The sequence below is a fragment of the Lepus europaeus genome, chromosome 20 (assembly GCF_033115175.1).
Source record: "Lepus europaeus isolate LE1 chromosome 20, mLepTim1.pri, whole genome shotgun sequence".
Lineage (NCBI taxonomy): Eukaryota > Metazoa > Chordata > Mammalia > Lagomorpha > Leporidae > Lepus > Lepus europaeus.
In genome coordinates, this window is record NC_084846.1 from 9,562,491 (window position 1) to 9,575,943 (window position 13,453).

The 13,453-nt window shown below is 65.7% G+C and overlaps 1 protein-coding gene across 4 annotated transcripts; it reads left to right on the forward strand.

Moving 5' to 3' along the window:
• The first annotated feature begins 30 nt into the window (after positions 1 to 30).
• On the forward strand, positions 31 to 13,420 carry CC2D1A (coiled-coil and C2 domain containing 1A). Of its 4 annotated transcripts, none has more exons than XM_062178378.1 (29): positions 31 to 328; positions 2,677 to 2,812; positions 4,006 to 4,121; positions 4,222 to 4,287; positions 4,475 to 4,609; positions 4,711 to 4,921; positions 6,156 to 6,286; positions 6,518 to 6,590; positions 6,734 to 6,805; positions 6,911 to 7,041; positions 7,147 to 7,219; positions 7,333 to 7,490; positions 7,600 to 7,699; positions 7,788 to 7,960; positions 9,038 to 9,160; positions 9,250 to 9,308; positions 9,398 to 9,514; positions 10,100 to 10,173; positions 10,249 to 10,307; positions 10,408 to 10,459; positions 10,551 to 10,650; positions 10,848 to 10,938; positions 11,161 to 11,286; positions 11,390 to 11,454; positions 11,765 to 11,831; positions 11,917 to 12,043; positions 12,275 to 12,351; positions 12,857 to 12,904; positions 13,017 to 13,420. In XM_062178378.1, exons 1-29 carry the CDS (start codon positions 269 to 271, stop codon positions 13,035 to 13,037), a joined length of 2,841 nt encoding a protein of 946 aa, XP_062034362.1. In that variant the 5' UTR covers positions 31 to 268; the 3' UTR covers positions 13,038 to 13,420. The 4 variants fall into 4 exon arrangements, with proteins under 4 accessions (XP_062034362.1, XP_062034363.1, XP_062034364.1 ...); XM_062178379.1 differs by having other exon boundaries at positions 11,768 to 11,831; XM_062178380.1 differs by having other exon boundaries at positions 11,393 to 11,454.
• Positions 13,421 to 13,453: the final 33 nt, after the last annotated feature.

Below are 13,453 nucleotides of genomic sequence, written 5' to 3' on the forward strand. Positions count from 1 at the left end.
GTTGTAGTTTCGGTGAGGCGGGCCCGGCGAGTCCAGTGGCCGCGCTCCGGTGCGGCGGTGCTCAAGGGCCAAGGCGGAAGTGGGGCCGCCACCTGGCAGGGGGGAGGCCAGACAGGGGCGCGAGGTTGGCGGCCGGGGGGCACCGACCAGGAGGCGCGGGGCTCACTAAGGGGGCGTGCACGGCGACCGGCCCCCCCTCTCCCCCCCGGGGAGAAGGCAGGGCAACGCCAGGCGCAGGGGCCCGTGGTCCAGGCATCCAGCCTGGAAGATGAACAAGAGGAAGGGACCTCCGGGACCCCCGGGCCGAGGCGCTGCAGCCGCCCGCCAGGTGAGTCTGTGCCCCAGGGCTCCTCACCCCGAGTCACACGCGCAGGGCAGGGCCCCACCCCCCCGCGGAAGCCTGATCTCCGCCCCTCCAGGTGAACCCCGGTTTCTTGCCCTCCAGGTGAGGCTCGAGCCTCCCCTCACCCCAAAGCGCGGCCTACAGGCTTTGGGTCCCCAGCGCCTGGCGCCCCGCCCCGGGCTCGGGGCCACCTGTTGCTACATTAGCTCCAACTGGGGAGGGGCAGCCCCTGGACCTGGCTCATCCAACCCTTGCCCCGGCTGGGTTCGTCTTATTCCCGTTGCTCAGATGAGTTCACTGAGACCCGCAGAGGTGCAGACAGCTGTCCAAGGTCACAGGGATTAACAGCTTGGCCGAGTTAAGGCCAAGTCCAGAACTGCCGCCATAAATCCGCGCGTCTGTGGCTGCTGCCTCTCCCCCAGCAGCCCACTCCTCTGCCCCAGGCACCAAAAGGAGTTTGATTTATTCTCTGCTGTGGCATAGCGGGGGAAGGCCGCCACCTGCAGTGCCGGCATCCCATAGGGGCGCCGGTTCAAGTCCGGCTGCTCCACTTCCGATCCAGCTCTCTGCTATGGCCTGGGAAAGCAGTGGAAGATGGCCCAAGTGCTTGGACCCCTGCACCTGTGTGGGAGACCCGGATGGAGCCCCTGGATTCAGCCTGGCCTCAGCTCTGGCCATTGCAGCCATTTGGGGGAGTGAACCAGAGGATGGAAGACTCTCTCTCCCTCCCCCTCCTCTCTCTGTATCTCTGTCTTTCAAATAAATAAATAAATCTTCATCTAAAAAATTTCATTGAGGCCGGCGCCGTGGCTTAACAGGCTAATCCTCCGCCTTGCGGCGCCGGCACACCGGGTTCTAGTCCCGGATGGGGCGCCGGATTCTATCCCTGTTGCCCCTGTTCCAGGCCAACTCTCTGCTATGGCCCGGGAAGGCAGTGGAGGATGGCCCAAGTGCTTGGGCCCTGCACCCGCATGGGAGACCAGGAGAAGCACCTGGCTCCTGGCTTCGGATCAGCGCAATGCGCCGGCCGCAGTGGCCATTGGAGGGTGAACCAACAGCAAAAAGGAAGACCTTTCTCTCTCTCTCTCTCTGTCCACTCTGCCTGTCAAAAAAAAAATTTTTTTTTCATTGAGATGACTTATAGAATTTATGAAACTCTATGAGGGGGAAAAAAAAGAATGAAAAGGCATTTGTCTTTATTTTTAATAACTTTTTGAAAGTTGTATTTATTTATTTTGAAAGAGAGAGGGAAAGACAGAAAGAAAGAGCTATATCCGCTGGTTCACTCCCCAGATGGCTGAATTGGCAGGGGCTGGGCCAGGCCAGAGCCAGGAGCCAGGAGTTTCATCTGGGTCTCTCATGTGGGTGGCAGGGGCCCAAGAACCGCTGCTTTTCCCAGGCCATCAGCCGGGAGCTGGATCAGAAGTGGAGCAGCTGGGACGGGAACCCTGTTGCCCCCTGGATGTTGGTGCCGCAGTGCCGCCCCGTATCTGTCTGTCTAACTTAGCACTTGATACATGTCATGGTGTGTCCTGGTACTTGGAGCCATACTGAAGTTTGGCTGTTTTTTTAAATTTATTATTTAAAAGACTATTTGTTTTTAAAGATTTATTTATTTACTTTGAAAATCAGAGTTACACAGAGAGAGAGAAGGAGAGGGAGAGAGAGAGAAAGAGAAGAGAGAAAGAGAGAGAGAGAGAGAGAGAGAGAGAGAGAGAGAGAGAGAGAGGGAGAGAGAGAGAGAGAGAGTCTTCCATCACTGGTGCACTCCCCCCAATTGGCCGCAATGGCCGGAGCTGCGCCGATCCGAAGCCAGGAGCCAGGAGCTTCTTCCAGGTTTCCCACGTGGGTGCAGGGGCCCAAGGACTTGGACCATCCTCTACTGCTTTCCCAGGCGCATTAGCAGGGAGTTGGATCGGAAGTGGAGCAGCCAAGTCTCGGCTCGAGGCCCACAGGGGATGCCGGCGTTGTGGACGGAGGCTTCACCTGCCGCAGCCACAGCGCTGGCCCCCTGTGGCCCACTTTCCCCTTCTCCACTGATGTCAGGGTTTCTGGTCAATGCGCCCACTTGCCTGCACTCGCCCTGTGCCGAGGACACTGGAGAGAAAAGCTAGAGTGTGGAGTGTTCCCGCGCTGCCCTCGCTCTCTCCACCTGCCCCTTGCCCCCAGAGCGCCAGGCCAAGCTCAGGACACCTGTTCCACCTGTCCCAGCCTCCTGGGACGCGGCTTTCCCCAGGGAGACCTCTGTTCCGTGCACCTGAGGGGACCCAGCGTCCGTGGCAACTCCCGCCGGCCTCGCGTGCGCCCTCAGCAACTGACTCTTCTTCCTGCAGCTGGGGCTCCTGGTCGACCTCTCCCCGGACGGCCTGATAATGCCAGAGGACGGAGTCAATGATGAGGAACTGGAGGCCGAGTTCCTGGCCCTGGTGGGAGGCCAGCCCCCAGCCCTGGAGAAGCTCAAAGGCAAAGGTGAGATATGTGTAGCACCTCCCCCTAGACGTTTCTCTGTGCCACAACGCTACCCGCCCCTCGCCCTTTAAAGATTTATTTATTTCTATGAAAGGCAGAATGACAGAGAGAGAGAGAAAGATCTTCCATCTGCTGGTTGATTTCCCAAAGGCCTACGACAGTCCGGTTTGGGCCGGGCTGAAGCCAGGGGCCAGGAGTTCCATCCGGGTCTCCCACGTGGGTGCAGGGGCCCAAAGACTAGGGCCATCTTCTACTGCTTTCCCAGGCGGGTTAGCAGGGAGCTGGATGGGAAGTGGAGCAGCCGGGACTGGAATGGGCGCTCCTATGAGATGCTGGCGCACAGTGCTGGCCCCAGCATCCACCTGTCTAAGTACCATGAACAAAGACTCTGGGGGATAAAAAACTGGGGTGTGCCTTCAGGGAGACACGCCCTAGCGGCTGCCTGCCCGGGCCAGCAGAACCGGTAACATCACACCCACGCAGGTCAGCGACCGTGCTGTGAGTAGGTGTCGTTTTCCGTGGCCTGCTTCCTATCTCGTGCTCTCTGTGGAGGAGCAGGCTGTTCAAGGACACCCCCGCCCCACCCCTCACGCACTGCGCAGGTGCAGTTCCGTATTCCCTTTGCGTGTCAGACCGGCTTCCGTCTGCACAGGTTACAGAGCTGCCGGCCTCAGGTTCAAAGTTAACTAGTGAGCCATCCTTAAGTCAATAAGGCATCTCCAGGGCCAGGGTTCAGCTCGGCGGCGAAGCCACCGCCATTGGGACCCCCGCATCCCATATCGGGGGCGCTTGGATTTGTGTCCTGGTTCCAGCTTCCTGTGCAGGTGCACCCTGGGAGGCAGCCGCTGACGGCACCGTGTGTGTGTGTGCGCGCGCGTGTGTGTGCCCGTCAAGTGCTTCGTTCACCATCCGCGCCCACCGCCTCCCTGCGGGGGAGGAACTGCTGTAATCCCCCCTTAGAGCCCGACTCGGCGCAGGGAGCAAGCCCCGGGGCCTGGGCTGGCACTCAAAACCCTGGTCCAACCCTGAGGCTGGCTAAGGAGCAGCTGAGGCCATGGGAGCTTGCCGGGGGGGGGGGGGGGCAGCAAGGGGCTGCGCTGCCCTCCTGTCCCTCGGAGCTGTGGCTAGCCAGGACCGGAAACTCCGGGCCCCGGGAAGATCCTGCCCCTAGCTGGGGACCCCCTTACTGCCAGGTCCCCTGCCCATGGAGGCCATAGAGAAGATGGCCAGGCTGTGCATGCGGGACCCGGACGAGGACCAGGAGGAGGGGACGGACGAGGAGGACGTGGAGGCCGACGATGACCTGCTGGTGAGGGCTTCAAGGCGGGGCGTGGGCGGGGCGGGGCTTCCGCCTTGGGCCCGCCCAGGGCCGCCCTCACGCCCCACCTCCGGGCTGTGCCTCACTGCAGGCAGAACTGAATGAGGTCCTAGGCGAGGACCCCAAGGCCTCGGAGCCCCCGCCGCCAGTGACCCAGGTACGGCTCTCGGGGCCGGCTGCCCACTTCCTCCCGTGACCTGGCGCTGACCTGGCGCTGCGGAGGAAGGGGGAGGCAGAGGCAGGCTTTGGAGGGAGTGGGGGTGACAAGGCAAGGAGGGGGCGGGGCGGCCGAGCGGAGCACCCCTCTCCCCAACCGCACCGCGTGTCCCTGGCGCCTCCCGCAGCCCAAGCCCGCAGCCCCCAGCCCAGGCGTGGGAGCCACCTTGCAGGAAAGACTTAGGCTCTACCAGACGGCCCTGGAGAGCGCCAGGCAGGCCGGGGACAGCGCCAAAATGCGGCGCTACGACCGAGGGCTTAAGGTGAGCGGGCGGAGGGCGGGATGCAGGCAGCCCCACGCCCGCCGCCCCCAGCCCCAGCCTCCCAGTTCTCTCAAACCCACCCCTCACCGGCCCGTCCCCAGACGCTGGAAAGCCTGCTGGTTTCCTTCCGGAAGGGCGATGCCATCGACGAAGGGGACATCCCGCCGCCAGTGGCCCTAGGGAAGAGCCCGGGGGCCGCTCCTGGCCACACCCCGGCCCCCGCCCAACCCGAGTCCAGGCTCACCCTGGAAGCGCCTGCACCCAGCGCTCCAGCCACCTCTTCGGGCTCTGTCAAGCCCCAGCTGCCTCCAGGTAAGGCGGTGGGCGGGGCCCGGGCTGCCACAGGGCCTGGGTGGGTGCTAGGAAGTGAAACGTGCGTGTGTGTTTGCATGGAGGAATATTAGACAGCCCTGAAAAGGACAGAATTGTTAGCATCTGCTCCCACCCCACCCCACCCCACCCCCACCCCCCGGGTAGGCCTGGGAGACACTAGGCTGAGAGAAATTAGCCAATCACAAGAACGCAAATCTTATAGGACTAGGCCTGGAACCATAAAATCCAGAGAGACAGGAAGTAGAATCTGTGTGTGTGTGCACGCGCACACCAGGGACCGTGAGGAGGGGGCAGGGCAGTGCGTGTTTCATGGACTCCCGACTTTCCCTTGGGGAAGCTGGAGAATGTTCTAGAGAGATCAGAGCAGTGAGGGTTGCACAGCCCTGCCAACAGCCCGGGGCTGGGCCAGGCTGGAGCCTGGAGCCTGGAGCTTCCATCGGGGTCTCCCACGCGGGTGGCCGGGGGCCCAAGCCCTTGGGCTGTCTCTGTGTGTGCCTTAGCAGGGAGCTGGGTTGGCATCTGAACAGTGCCCCAAGCTCCAGCCTTAGATGAGCGCTGTGACAGTTTTCTTTCTCAAATGACAATATTTGCAACTCACTGCAAACAGGTACCTTGACTGCTGGCTGCATTTGAGATGAGAGATGGGAGACGTCAGCTTACAGAGAGTTTGAGGTGGTGGGTGGGCAAGGGTGGCCCGCGTTGTGGCTGCACCAGGTGAAACCAGTGCCCATGACGCTGGCATCCCATTAGGAATGCTGCAGGTTCGTGTCCAGGCTGCTCCACTTCTGGTCCAGCTCCCTGCTAATGCACCTGGGAAAGCAGTGGAGGATGGTCCAAGTGCTTGGGCCCCTGCACCTGTGTGGGAGACCCGGATGGGTTTCCCAGCTCCTGGCTCTAGCTTGGCCCAGCCCTAGCCATGGTGGCCATTTGTAGCTATTAAATAAACTCAAGAAACCAACCAGTCAGAGTTCTTGATGTCCCGCAAAAACCCACCAGTGACTCCAGGGCCTGGAGCTGAGTCCCCGTCATGCTAACTTCAGGCCATGTGACCACGAGGAGGGCAGCACATCCCCCCTCCCCAGCCGGCCTCAACTTTCCCATCTGTAAAACGGACCCAAGAACCGTCTGGGTTCCAACAGAGATGGTTTGTGCGTTGACTTTGCCCAGGCCCCAGGGGCTTCGCATCCATTGTTCCCCCTCCCCCCACCCCCAGCTCCGAGTCCCTGCAGCCCCGGCCCCCTAGCCCAGCTGCAGAGTCGCCAGCGCCAGTACAAGGCGGCCGCGCTGCACGCCAAGCAGCAGGGCGATATGGCCGCCGCCACCAGATACTTCCGCGTGGCCAAGGTGCGTCCCACCTTCGGGCAGCGTGGGGTGGGGTGGGGTGGAGGGGGAGGAAGAGGAGCTGGGACGCTTCCCCCTCCGGAAGAGGGGCAGGAGGGGACCGAGCAAGATGGCGCCAGCGAAGGGGCAGGGCTGGGAGTCGCGTTGCGTGTCAGGGCATGGGGTCTGCACCTGCTCCCCACAGATTCTCAGGCCCACCGCCTACTGCAGCCTGCTCCCCCATCTTTCTCCTAGAGTTTTGATGCTGTCTTGGAGGCGCTGAGCCGAGGGGAGCCCGTGGACCTGTCCCGCCTGCCCCCTCCTCCTGGTGAGGACCCCCACCTTGCCTGCCTGCTGTTCCCCTCGTTGCTGGGGACCCCACCTGGCTAGAGTAGCCTAGACTGTGAGGAGGAAGCAGGGGATTCCCCAGGCAAGCCCCCCCTCCATTGGCTCAGACCCCTCTGTCCCCAGACCAGCTGCCCGAAGACCCGCCGTCACCAACACAGCAGGCTCCGCCCCCTGCCGCGGCACCTGCCTCCCCAGGTAGGCTCTGGGGCTGCCCTGGGCTGGGCAGGCTGGGGCAACAGAGCGCCCGGCCGCCCTGGATCCTGAACCCCTCCCCCCCCCCCTCCCCCCGCTCCCGCCCAGAGGTCCCCTTGCCCCCGCGGACCCTGCTGGAGGCCCTGGAGCAGCGGATGCAACGCTACCAGGTGGCCGCGGCCCAGGCCAAGGGCAAAGGCGACGCGCGGAAGGCGCGCATGCATGAGCGCATTGTCAAGGTGTGTCTTGGGGCGGGAGTAGGTGGGGGAGCAGGTGGCCAACCCTTCCGCTCCCCCGCAGCCCTCCCACCCCTGGGGTCACCCCGCCACCTGTGTTCCCTGCAGCAATACCAAGATGCCATCCGGGCCCACAAGGCCGGCCGAGCCGTGGCGGTGGCCGAGCTGCCCGTGCCCCCAGGTAGGCTCGAGACCCCCTTAGGTGGGGGAGGAGCCCCGGCTGGACCAGCTCCATGGGGTACTGCGGGTCCTCACCCCCCCACCCCTGCCCGGGCCACCGCACCGGCCGCCCAGGCTTTCCCCCGATCCAGGGCCTGGAGGCCACGGAGGCCGCCCCGCCAAGCCTGGTGGGTGTCCTGGCGACTGCCATGAAGCTGGCCAACCAGGCCGAGGGCCCGGAGGACGACAACGACGACGGTGATGATGGCGACGGTGACGAAGCATCCAAGAAGGTGCGCGGGGCCAGGGCCTGGGGCCTGAGGCTGTAGGGCCACGTCTACGTTGAGTGGCAGCCTCGAGCCGGCCACGGCCAAGGCTCTGATTTCTTCTCCATGTCCTCAGAGGCAAAGCAGCCCTGCGGCCCCCACAGCCCAGCCCAGGGCCCCGCAGCCGGGCCCCGCGCCGGCCCCCAAAGCAGCCCCCAAAGGCGCATCCACCAGAGGTAGGCGGCCCGGCCCCGGCCCCCCCACCCCGCTTCTCTGCCCGGGGGCGCCGCCCCTGCCCTGCAGAGCCCCCTCCTCTGCCCACAGCCCAGCAGCAGCTCGCCTTCCTGGAGGGCCGCAAGAAGCAGCTCCTGCAGGCGGCGCTGCGAGCCAAGCAGAAGAACGACGTGGAGGGCGCCAAGATGCACCTGCGCCAGGCCAAGGGGCTGGAGCCCATGCTGGAAGCCTCCCGCAACGGGCTGCCCGTGGACATCGCCAAGGTGAACTGCGCAGGCGCGGTGGCCTCGTGACCCGGAAGGAGTCCCAATAGCCCTGCCCAGACACACCCCCTGCAGTATCTCCAGCGAGACAGGCGTTTGGTGTCTCTCGCTTGGAACACAGGGCAGGCCGGTTCTGTATCGTGGGGTCTCCTGGGACACTAAAGGGGGGAGTCTTCCTTGACCTCGAGACCCCAGGGACTCACTGCCCTGGTTGTGTCCAGACAGGAAGAAGTGAGAGAGAAAAAGGAAGTGAGCTCACTTTTGCTTGCCTCTCATTGGCTAGCATGAGTCGTGTGGCCATGCCTAGCTGCAAAGGAGCCTGGGACTTGTAGTCTTGCTGGGCCACCGCATTCTGAACTAGAGGGGAGACATCTAACAGGTTCAGCCCTTTGGGACCACACAAGCTATATCTCTCTCAGCATCATTTTTCTCTTTGGGGAAGTGGGGATGGTGACCCTTTCCACTTCAAAGAAAGAAAAATATCCAGGATATTTTTTAAAGACTTATTTATTTGAGAGGCAGAGTTAGAGAGAGAGGTCTTCCATCTGCTGGTTCACTCCCCAATTGGCAGCAACGGCCAGAGCTGGGCAGATCTAAAGCCAGGAGCCAGGAGCTCCATCCGGGTCTCCCATGCAGGTGCAGGGGTCCAAGGACTTGGGCCATCTTCTATTGCTTCCTAGGCCACAGCAGAGAGCTGGATTGGGAGTGGGGCAGCCAGGACTCGAACCGGCGCCCATATGGGATGCCGGCACGGCAGGTGGTGGTTTTACCTGCTATGCCACAGTGCCGGTCCCTCAGCTGTCTTCTGGCATGCAATACTTTATTTTACTTTAAAATGTATGTGTGTGTGTGTGTGTATGGGGGCCGGCACTGCGGCGTCCCCAGCCCCAGAACAGAGCCTGGTGCACAGTAGCAGCTCCACAAAGTGCTCGGGGGACTGACGGAGGGGTCTGCGAGTGCCGCGTGGCCAACGGACCCACGTGCAGGGGGAGGGCCAGCGACACAGCGCTGGGGCAGGGATGGTGGCCCTGGCTGGCCAGAGGACCCCTCCCCTGCCAGCTTGCTCCTTGGTGCCAGGTGCCACCTGCCCCGGTCAACAAAGATGACTTCGCCTTGGTCCAGCGGCCTGGCCCGGGCCTGTCCCAGGAGGCCGCCGGGCGCTACGGGGAGCTCACCAAGCTGATTAGACAGCAGCACGAGGTGAGGGCCCCGCCCCCTCCCCACCCCGCCCTGCCCAGGCCAGGGTCTCGGCCCTGCTCCCCTCCCCTCAACCCCCTCTGCTGCCCTAGATGTGCCTGAATCACTCCAACCAGTTCACCCAGCTGGGCAACATCGTGGAAACCAGCAAGTGAGTGCCCTGGCGCCCCCCCGCCCCCAGCCGGCCCCCCACCCCCCGCCCCCCCCCAGCGCCGTCCTGAGCCAGGCCCCGGCCGGCAGGTTTGAGAAGTTGGCGGAGGACTGTAAACGGAGTATGGAGACGCTGAAGCAGGCCTTCGCCCGGGGCCTCCCCACGCCCATCGCCCGCTTCGAACAGAGGACTTTCAGCGTCATCAAGTGAGCCCCTGGCCCCTGTGGCGGGGGTGGGATTTGGGCTGCGGGGTGTGCAACGTAGTGAGTGCCAAGCTGAGCCTGCACCCTGGGGCCCCGGGGGAGCCCATGGGAGCCTGGGGACGCGTTAGGATTTGGGGAGGGCGTCTTTCTTCCTGCTACAGTCTCCCCAACCCCTGAGGAGCGGGGGTCCCTTTTCCTCACTTCCGCGCTGAGGTCAGGCGCAGCCCCCTGTGGGTAACAGACCCCTTGCTCTGGGTCCCTGTCACCTTGGCCCCGCCTGTCACCCCAGCTCTGCCCACCAGGCACGGTACCAGGCTGCTGCCTCTACCCACATGCCTTCCCCAACCCGTGGTGGCCCCTTCCTGACCTCTGAGGCCGCCTACCACGGCACCTCCCCCGGGAAGCCCTCCCTGACCACCCAGCCTCCAGCAGCCTCCCTGGAGCAGGCTGTGTGCCTTGCCTCCGTGTGAACCCTCTACAGGGTCTCTACCCTACAGGCGCGTGTAGCCAGGGTCGGGTGGGGAGAGGACGCGGCAGGTGCACAGTGGGCCTGAGGCACGCGCCTGTTCCCTCACCTGCGCGGGGAAGGGTCTTCCCGGATCTCAGCAGCAACGACTTGGTCCTGTTCATCCTCAAGGCCAGCAGCTTGCCCACGCCCCCAGGTGAGCACGGCAGGGTCACGGTCACGGACCGGGGTAGGGGAGAGGTCAAGCTCTGAACCTCCGTCTGCCCAGCAGGGTTGTCCCCAGGTGACCTGGATGTCTTTGTCCGCTTCGACTTCCCTTACCCCAACGTGGTACGTGGTGGTGGGGGCGGGGGGGAGCTGGAGCCCTGATGGGGTGGGGGGGGGCCCCGAGGTCAGCTCGCAGGCCCCTGACCTTTCCTTCCTGCCCCAGGAGGAAGCCCAGAAAGACAAGACCAGCGTGGTGAAGAACACGGACTCCCCCGGTAAGGCAAGGCAGCGGCTGCCCCCGTCCGGAGCCCCCCGGCAGGAGGAGGGTGAGACCCCGGCCTGACCACTCCCACCCTCCCCGGGCAGAGTTCAAGGAGCAGTTCAAACTCTGCATCAACCGCGGCCACCGCGGCTTCCGGAGAGCCATCCAGACCAAGGGCGTCAAGTTCGAGGTGGTGCACAAGGGGTGAGCTGGGGCGGCGGCCTGTGGGCTCTGAGCGGTGGGGCGGGGTCAAGGGGCGGGGCCGTGAGCCCTGGGTGGCAGGGCGGGGCCAAGGGGCGGGGCCGTGGGCTCTGGGTGGTGGGGCAGGGTGGGGTCGCGGGACCTGGGCGGGGCTGAGGGGCGGGCCCTCGGCTCACGGCCCCGCCTCCCCGCCCCCATAGCGGGCTGTTCAAGACCGACCGGGTGCTGGGGACAGCACAGCTGAAGCTGGACGCCCTGGAGACGGCATGCGAGGTCCGGGACGTCCTTGAGGTGCGAGGGGTCCCATCTGCTGACCCAGCCCCCCACCCCCATCCCAGGCGTCCTCACTGCCCAACCGGAAGTTCCCCTAGCACCCTGCTGCCTTCTCAGCCATAACCCCCCCCACCCCAGGCTCCTATTTCTGGAAATGGTTGCTGCTTCTTCCCCGCCCCGCCCCCCCACCTCCCAGCCCAGGCCTCCAACCCTCAGCCTCCCCTCGTCCCCCCACCCCAGGTCCTGGATGGGCGCCGGCCCACAGGGGGGCGGCTGGAGGTGATGGTGCGGATCCGGGAGCCGCTGACAGCCCAGCAGCTGGAGACGACGACCGAGCGGTGGCTGGTCATTGACCCGGTGCCCTCGGTGAGCGCAGCCCCCTACCCCTCCCCCGGGCGGAGCTGGGGGGGAGCTGTGGCTCAGGAGCCCCAGGGCTCACAGCACCTCCCCCACCCCCACCCCCCCGCAGCAGGTAGCCGGGCCCAAAAGCAAGGCTCCTCCTGTGCCTGCCCCGACGAGGGAGCTGGGGAACAGGTGGGCCCCCCCAGCCTCCAAGACCTGGCCTGGGACCCCCCCCATCCTGGAGGGGCTTGGTTTTGAAGAACTTCGATCAGACACCCAGGCTTTGCGCGCCCCCGCTTGCTGTACCCTGGCTGCCTGCTTCTCTGCCCAGCTCTGGCTCCTGTGGCCGCCACCTCCTGGAGGCCCTCCATGATCATTGCCTGGGTTGTGGGCTCCCCAGGGGTCACCCTCTCCTGTTCTGTCCCCCCAGCCTGTACCCAGCATGCCTGTTGATTGCAGGAGGCTGGGCAGCCCCTCACTGCCCGCCCCCGCCCCCCCCCAGCAGGTCAGCCCGGCCTCTACACAGCCTCAGCGTGCTGGCCTTCGACCAAGAGCGCCTGGAACGGAAGGTGGGTGGGCCCAGCGGGGCTGGGGGGCGTGGCGGGCGGTGCCTGCGGGCCTAGGCAGGGCGCTCACAGCCCCCCGCCCCCCCAGATGCTGGCACTCAGGCAGGCGCGGCGGCCGGTGCCCCCGGACGTGGCTCAGCAGTACCAAGACATCGTGCAGCGGAGCCAGTGGCAGAGGGCGCAGCTGGAGCAGGGCGGCCCGAGCATCCGGCGGGGTAGGGGCCCGGGAGCTGGGGATCCGGGGGTCCCGGGGCTGAGGGGCACGGGCCCGGCCCGGGGTGGGGGGGCAGCGGGGCCCAGCCTGCTCCCGCCTGCAGGAGCGTGGCGGCCCGGGCACCCGGCGGGGTAGGGGCCCAGGAGCTGGGGATCCGGGGGTCCTGGGGCTGAGGGGCGCGGGCCCGGCCCGGGGTGGGGGGCGGCGGGGCCCAGCCTGCTCCCGCCCGCAGAGTACGCGGCGCAGCTGGAGCGGCAGCTGCAGTTCTACACCGAGGCCGCCCGGCGCCTGGGCAACGACGGCAGCAGGGTGAGCGCTGTGGGCGGGGACGTGGTCCGAAGGGGCGTGGTCCGCGGGGGCGTGGCCAGGAAGGAGGCGGGGCTGTGGGTGTGACCGCACCTGGCCCAGGGAGGAGGCGGGCCGGGGGCGTGGCCCGGGGAGGAGGCGGGATGGGGGGCATTTCCATGGGGCGTGGTCTGGGAGGAGGTGCATCTGTGGGCGTGGCCCTTGGCCTGGCCCGGCAGCAGGCGGGGTCAGTGGGCAGACCGGGGCATGGTCCTGGAGGAGGAGAGGCTGTGGGTGTGACTAGGGCGTGGCCCAGGGAAGAGGCGGGCCAGGGCGTGGTCCAGGAGGAGAGGGGCTGTGGGTGTGACTGGGGAGTGACAGGGGGAGGAGGCGGGTCAGGGGTGTGGTCCGTGGGGCGCGGCCGGGGAGGAGGCAAGGCTGAGGTGTGTCCCTTGGCGCATCCCAGGGAGGAGGAGGGCCGCTGGGCGTGGTTCGTGGCCCTAACGCTCCGCCCCCCGGCCCCCACCAGGAGGCGGCAAAGGAGGCGCTGTACAGGCGGAACCTGGTGGAGACCGAGGTGAGCCGCGGCGCGGAAGGCGGCCAGTGCCAGGCCGGACCGGGGGTGGGGTGGGGGGAGAGGCAGCGCTGGGTTTTGGGCCCTCCTGACCTCCCCAGCTTCATCCTCCTAGCTGCAGCGGCTCCGCAGGTGAGGGCCCGACGCCCCATCCTCCTCGTCGTCCCCACCCCGGTCAACGGGGCCACCGAGCAGACAATCAGCGGACAATCGGTTCTGGACTCCTCTCACCCCACCCCTCCCTGCCCCAGGCCCCCAGCCCAGGCAGAGCCGCTGGGCCGGCGGGCAGCCGCGGAGAGTCCTGTTTGCACAGCCCAGGAGCCGGGAGGGCGCCTGGGACCAAAGCCCCTAGGGCCCCTGCGAGCACTTTACCCCCTGGCCCTCCTGGACCCCCCAAAGAAGCCGCTGAGCCTGGCTGAGCCCCCCCAACCCCCGCCTTGGCTGCCGAGGGGGGGTCTCCTGGCCCAGCTCGGACCACCAGGGTCCACAGAACACAATAAAGAGCCCGGGGTGCACCCAGCTCGGCTCTGTGCTGTCTGTCTCAGGCTGGAT

Coding starts and splice junctions, on each gene's coding strand:
- CC2D1A (XM_062178378.1), top strand. CDS start 269: ATGAACAAGAGGAAGGGACCTCCGGGACCCCCGGGCCGAGGCGCTGCA. Junction 2,813..4,005: donor GGAGAAGCTCAAAGGCAAAG/GTGAGATATGTG, acceptor CCTTACTGCCAG/GTCCCCTGCCCATGGAGGCC. Junction 4,610..4,710: donor GCTACGACCGAGGGCTTAAG/GTGAGCGGGCGG, acceptor GCCCGTCCCCAG/ACGCTGGAAAGCCTGCTGGT.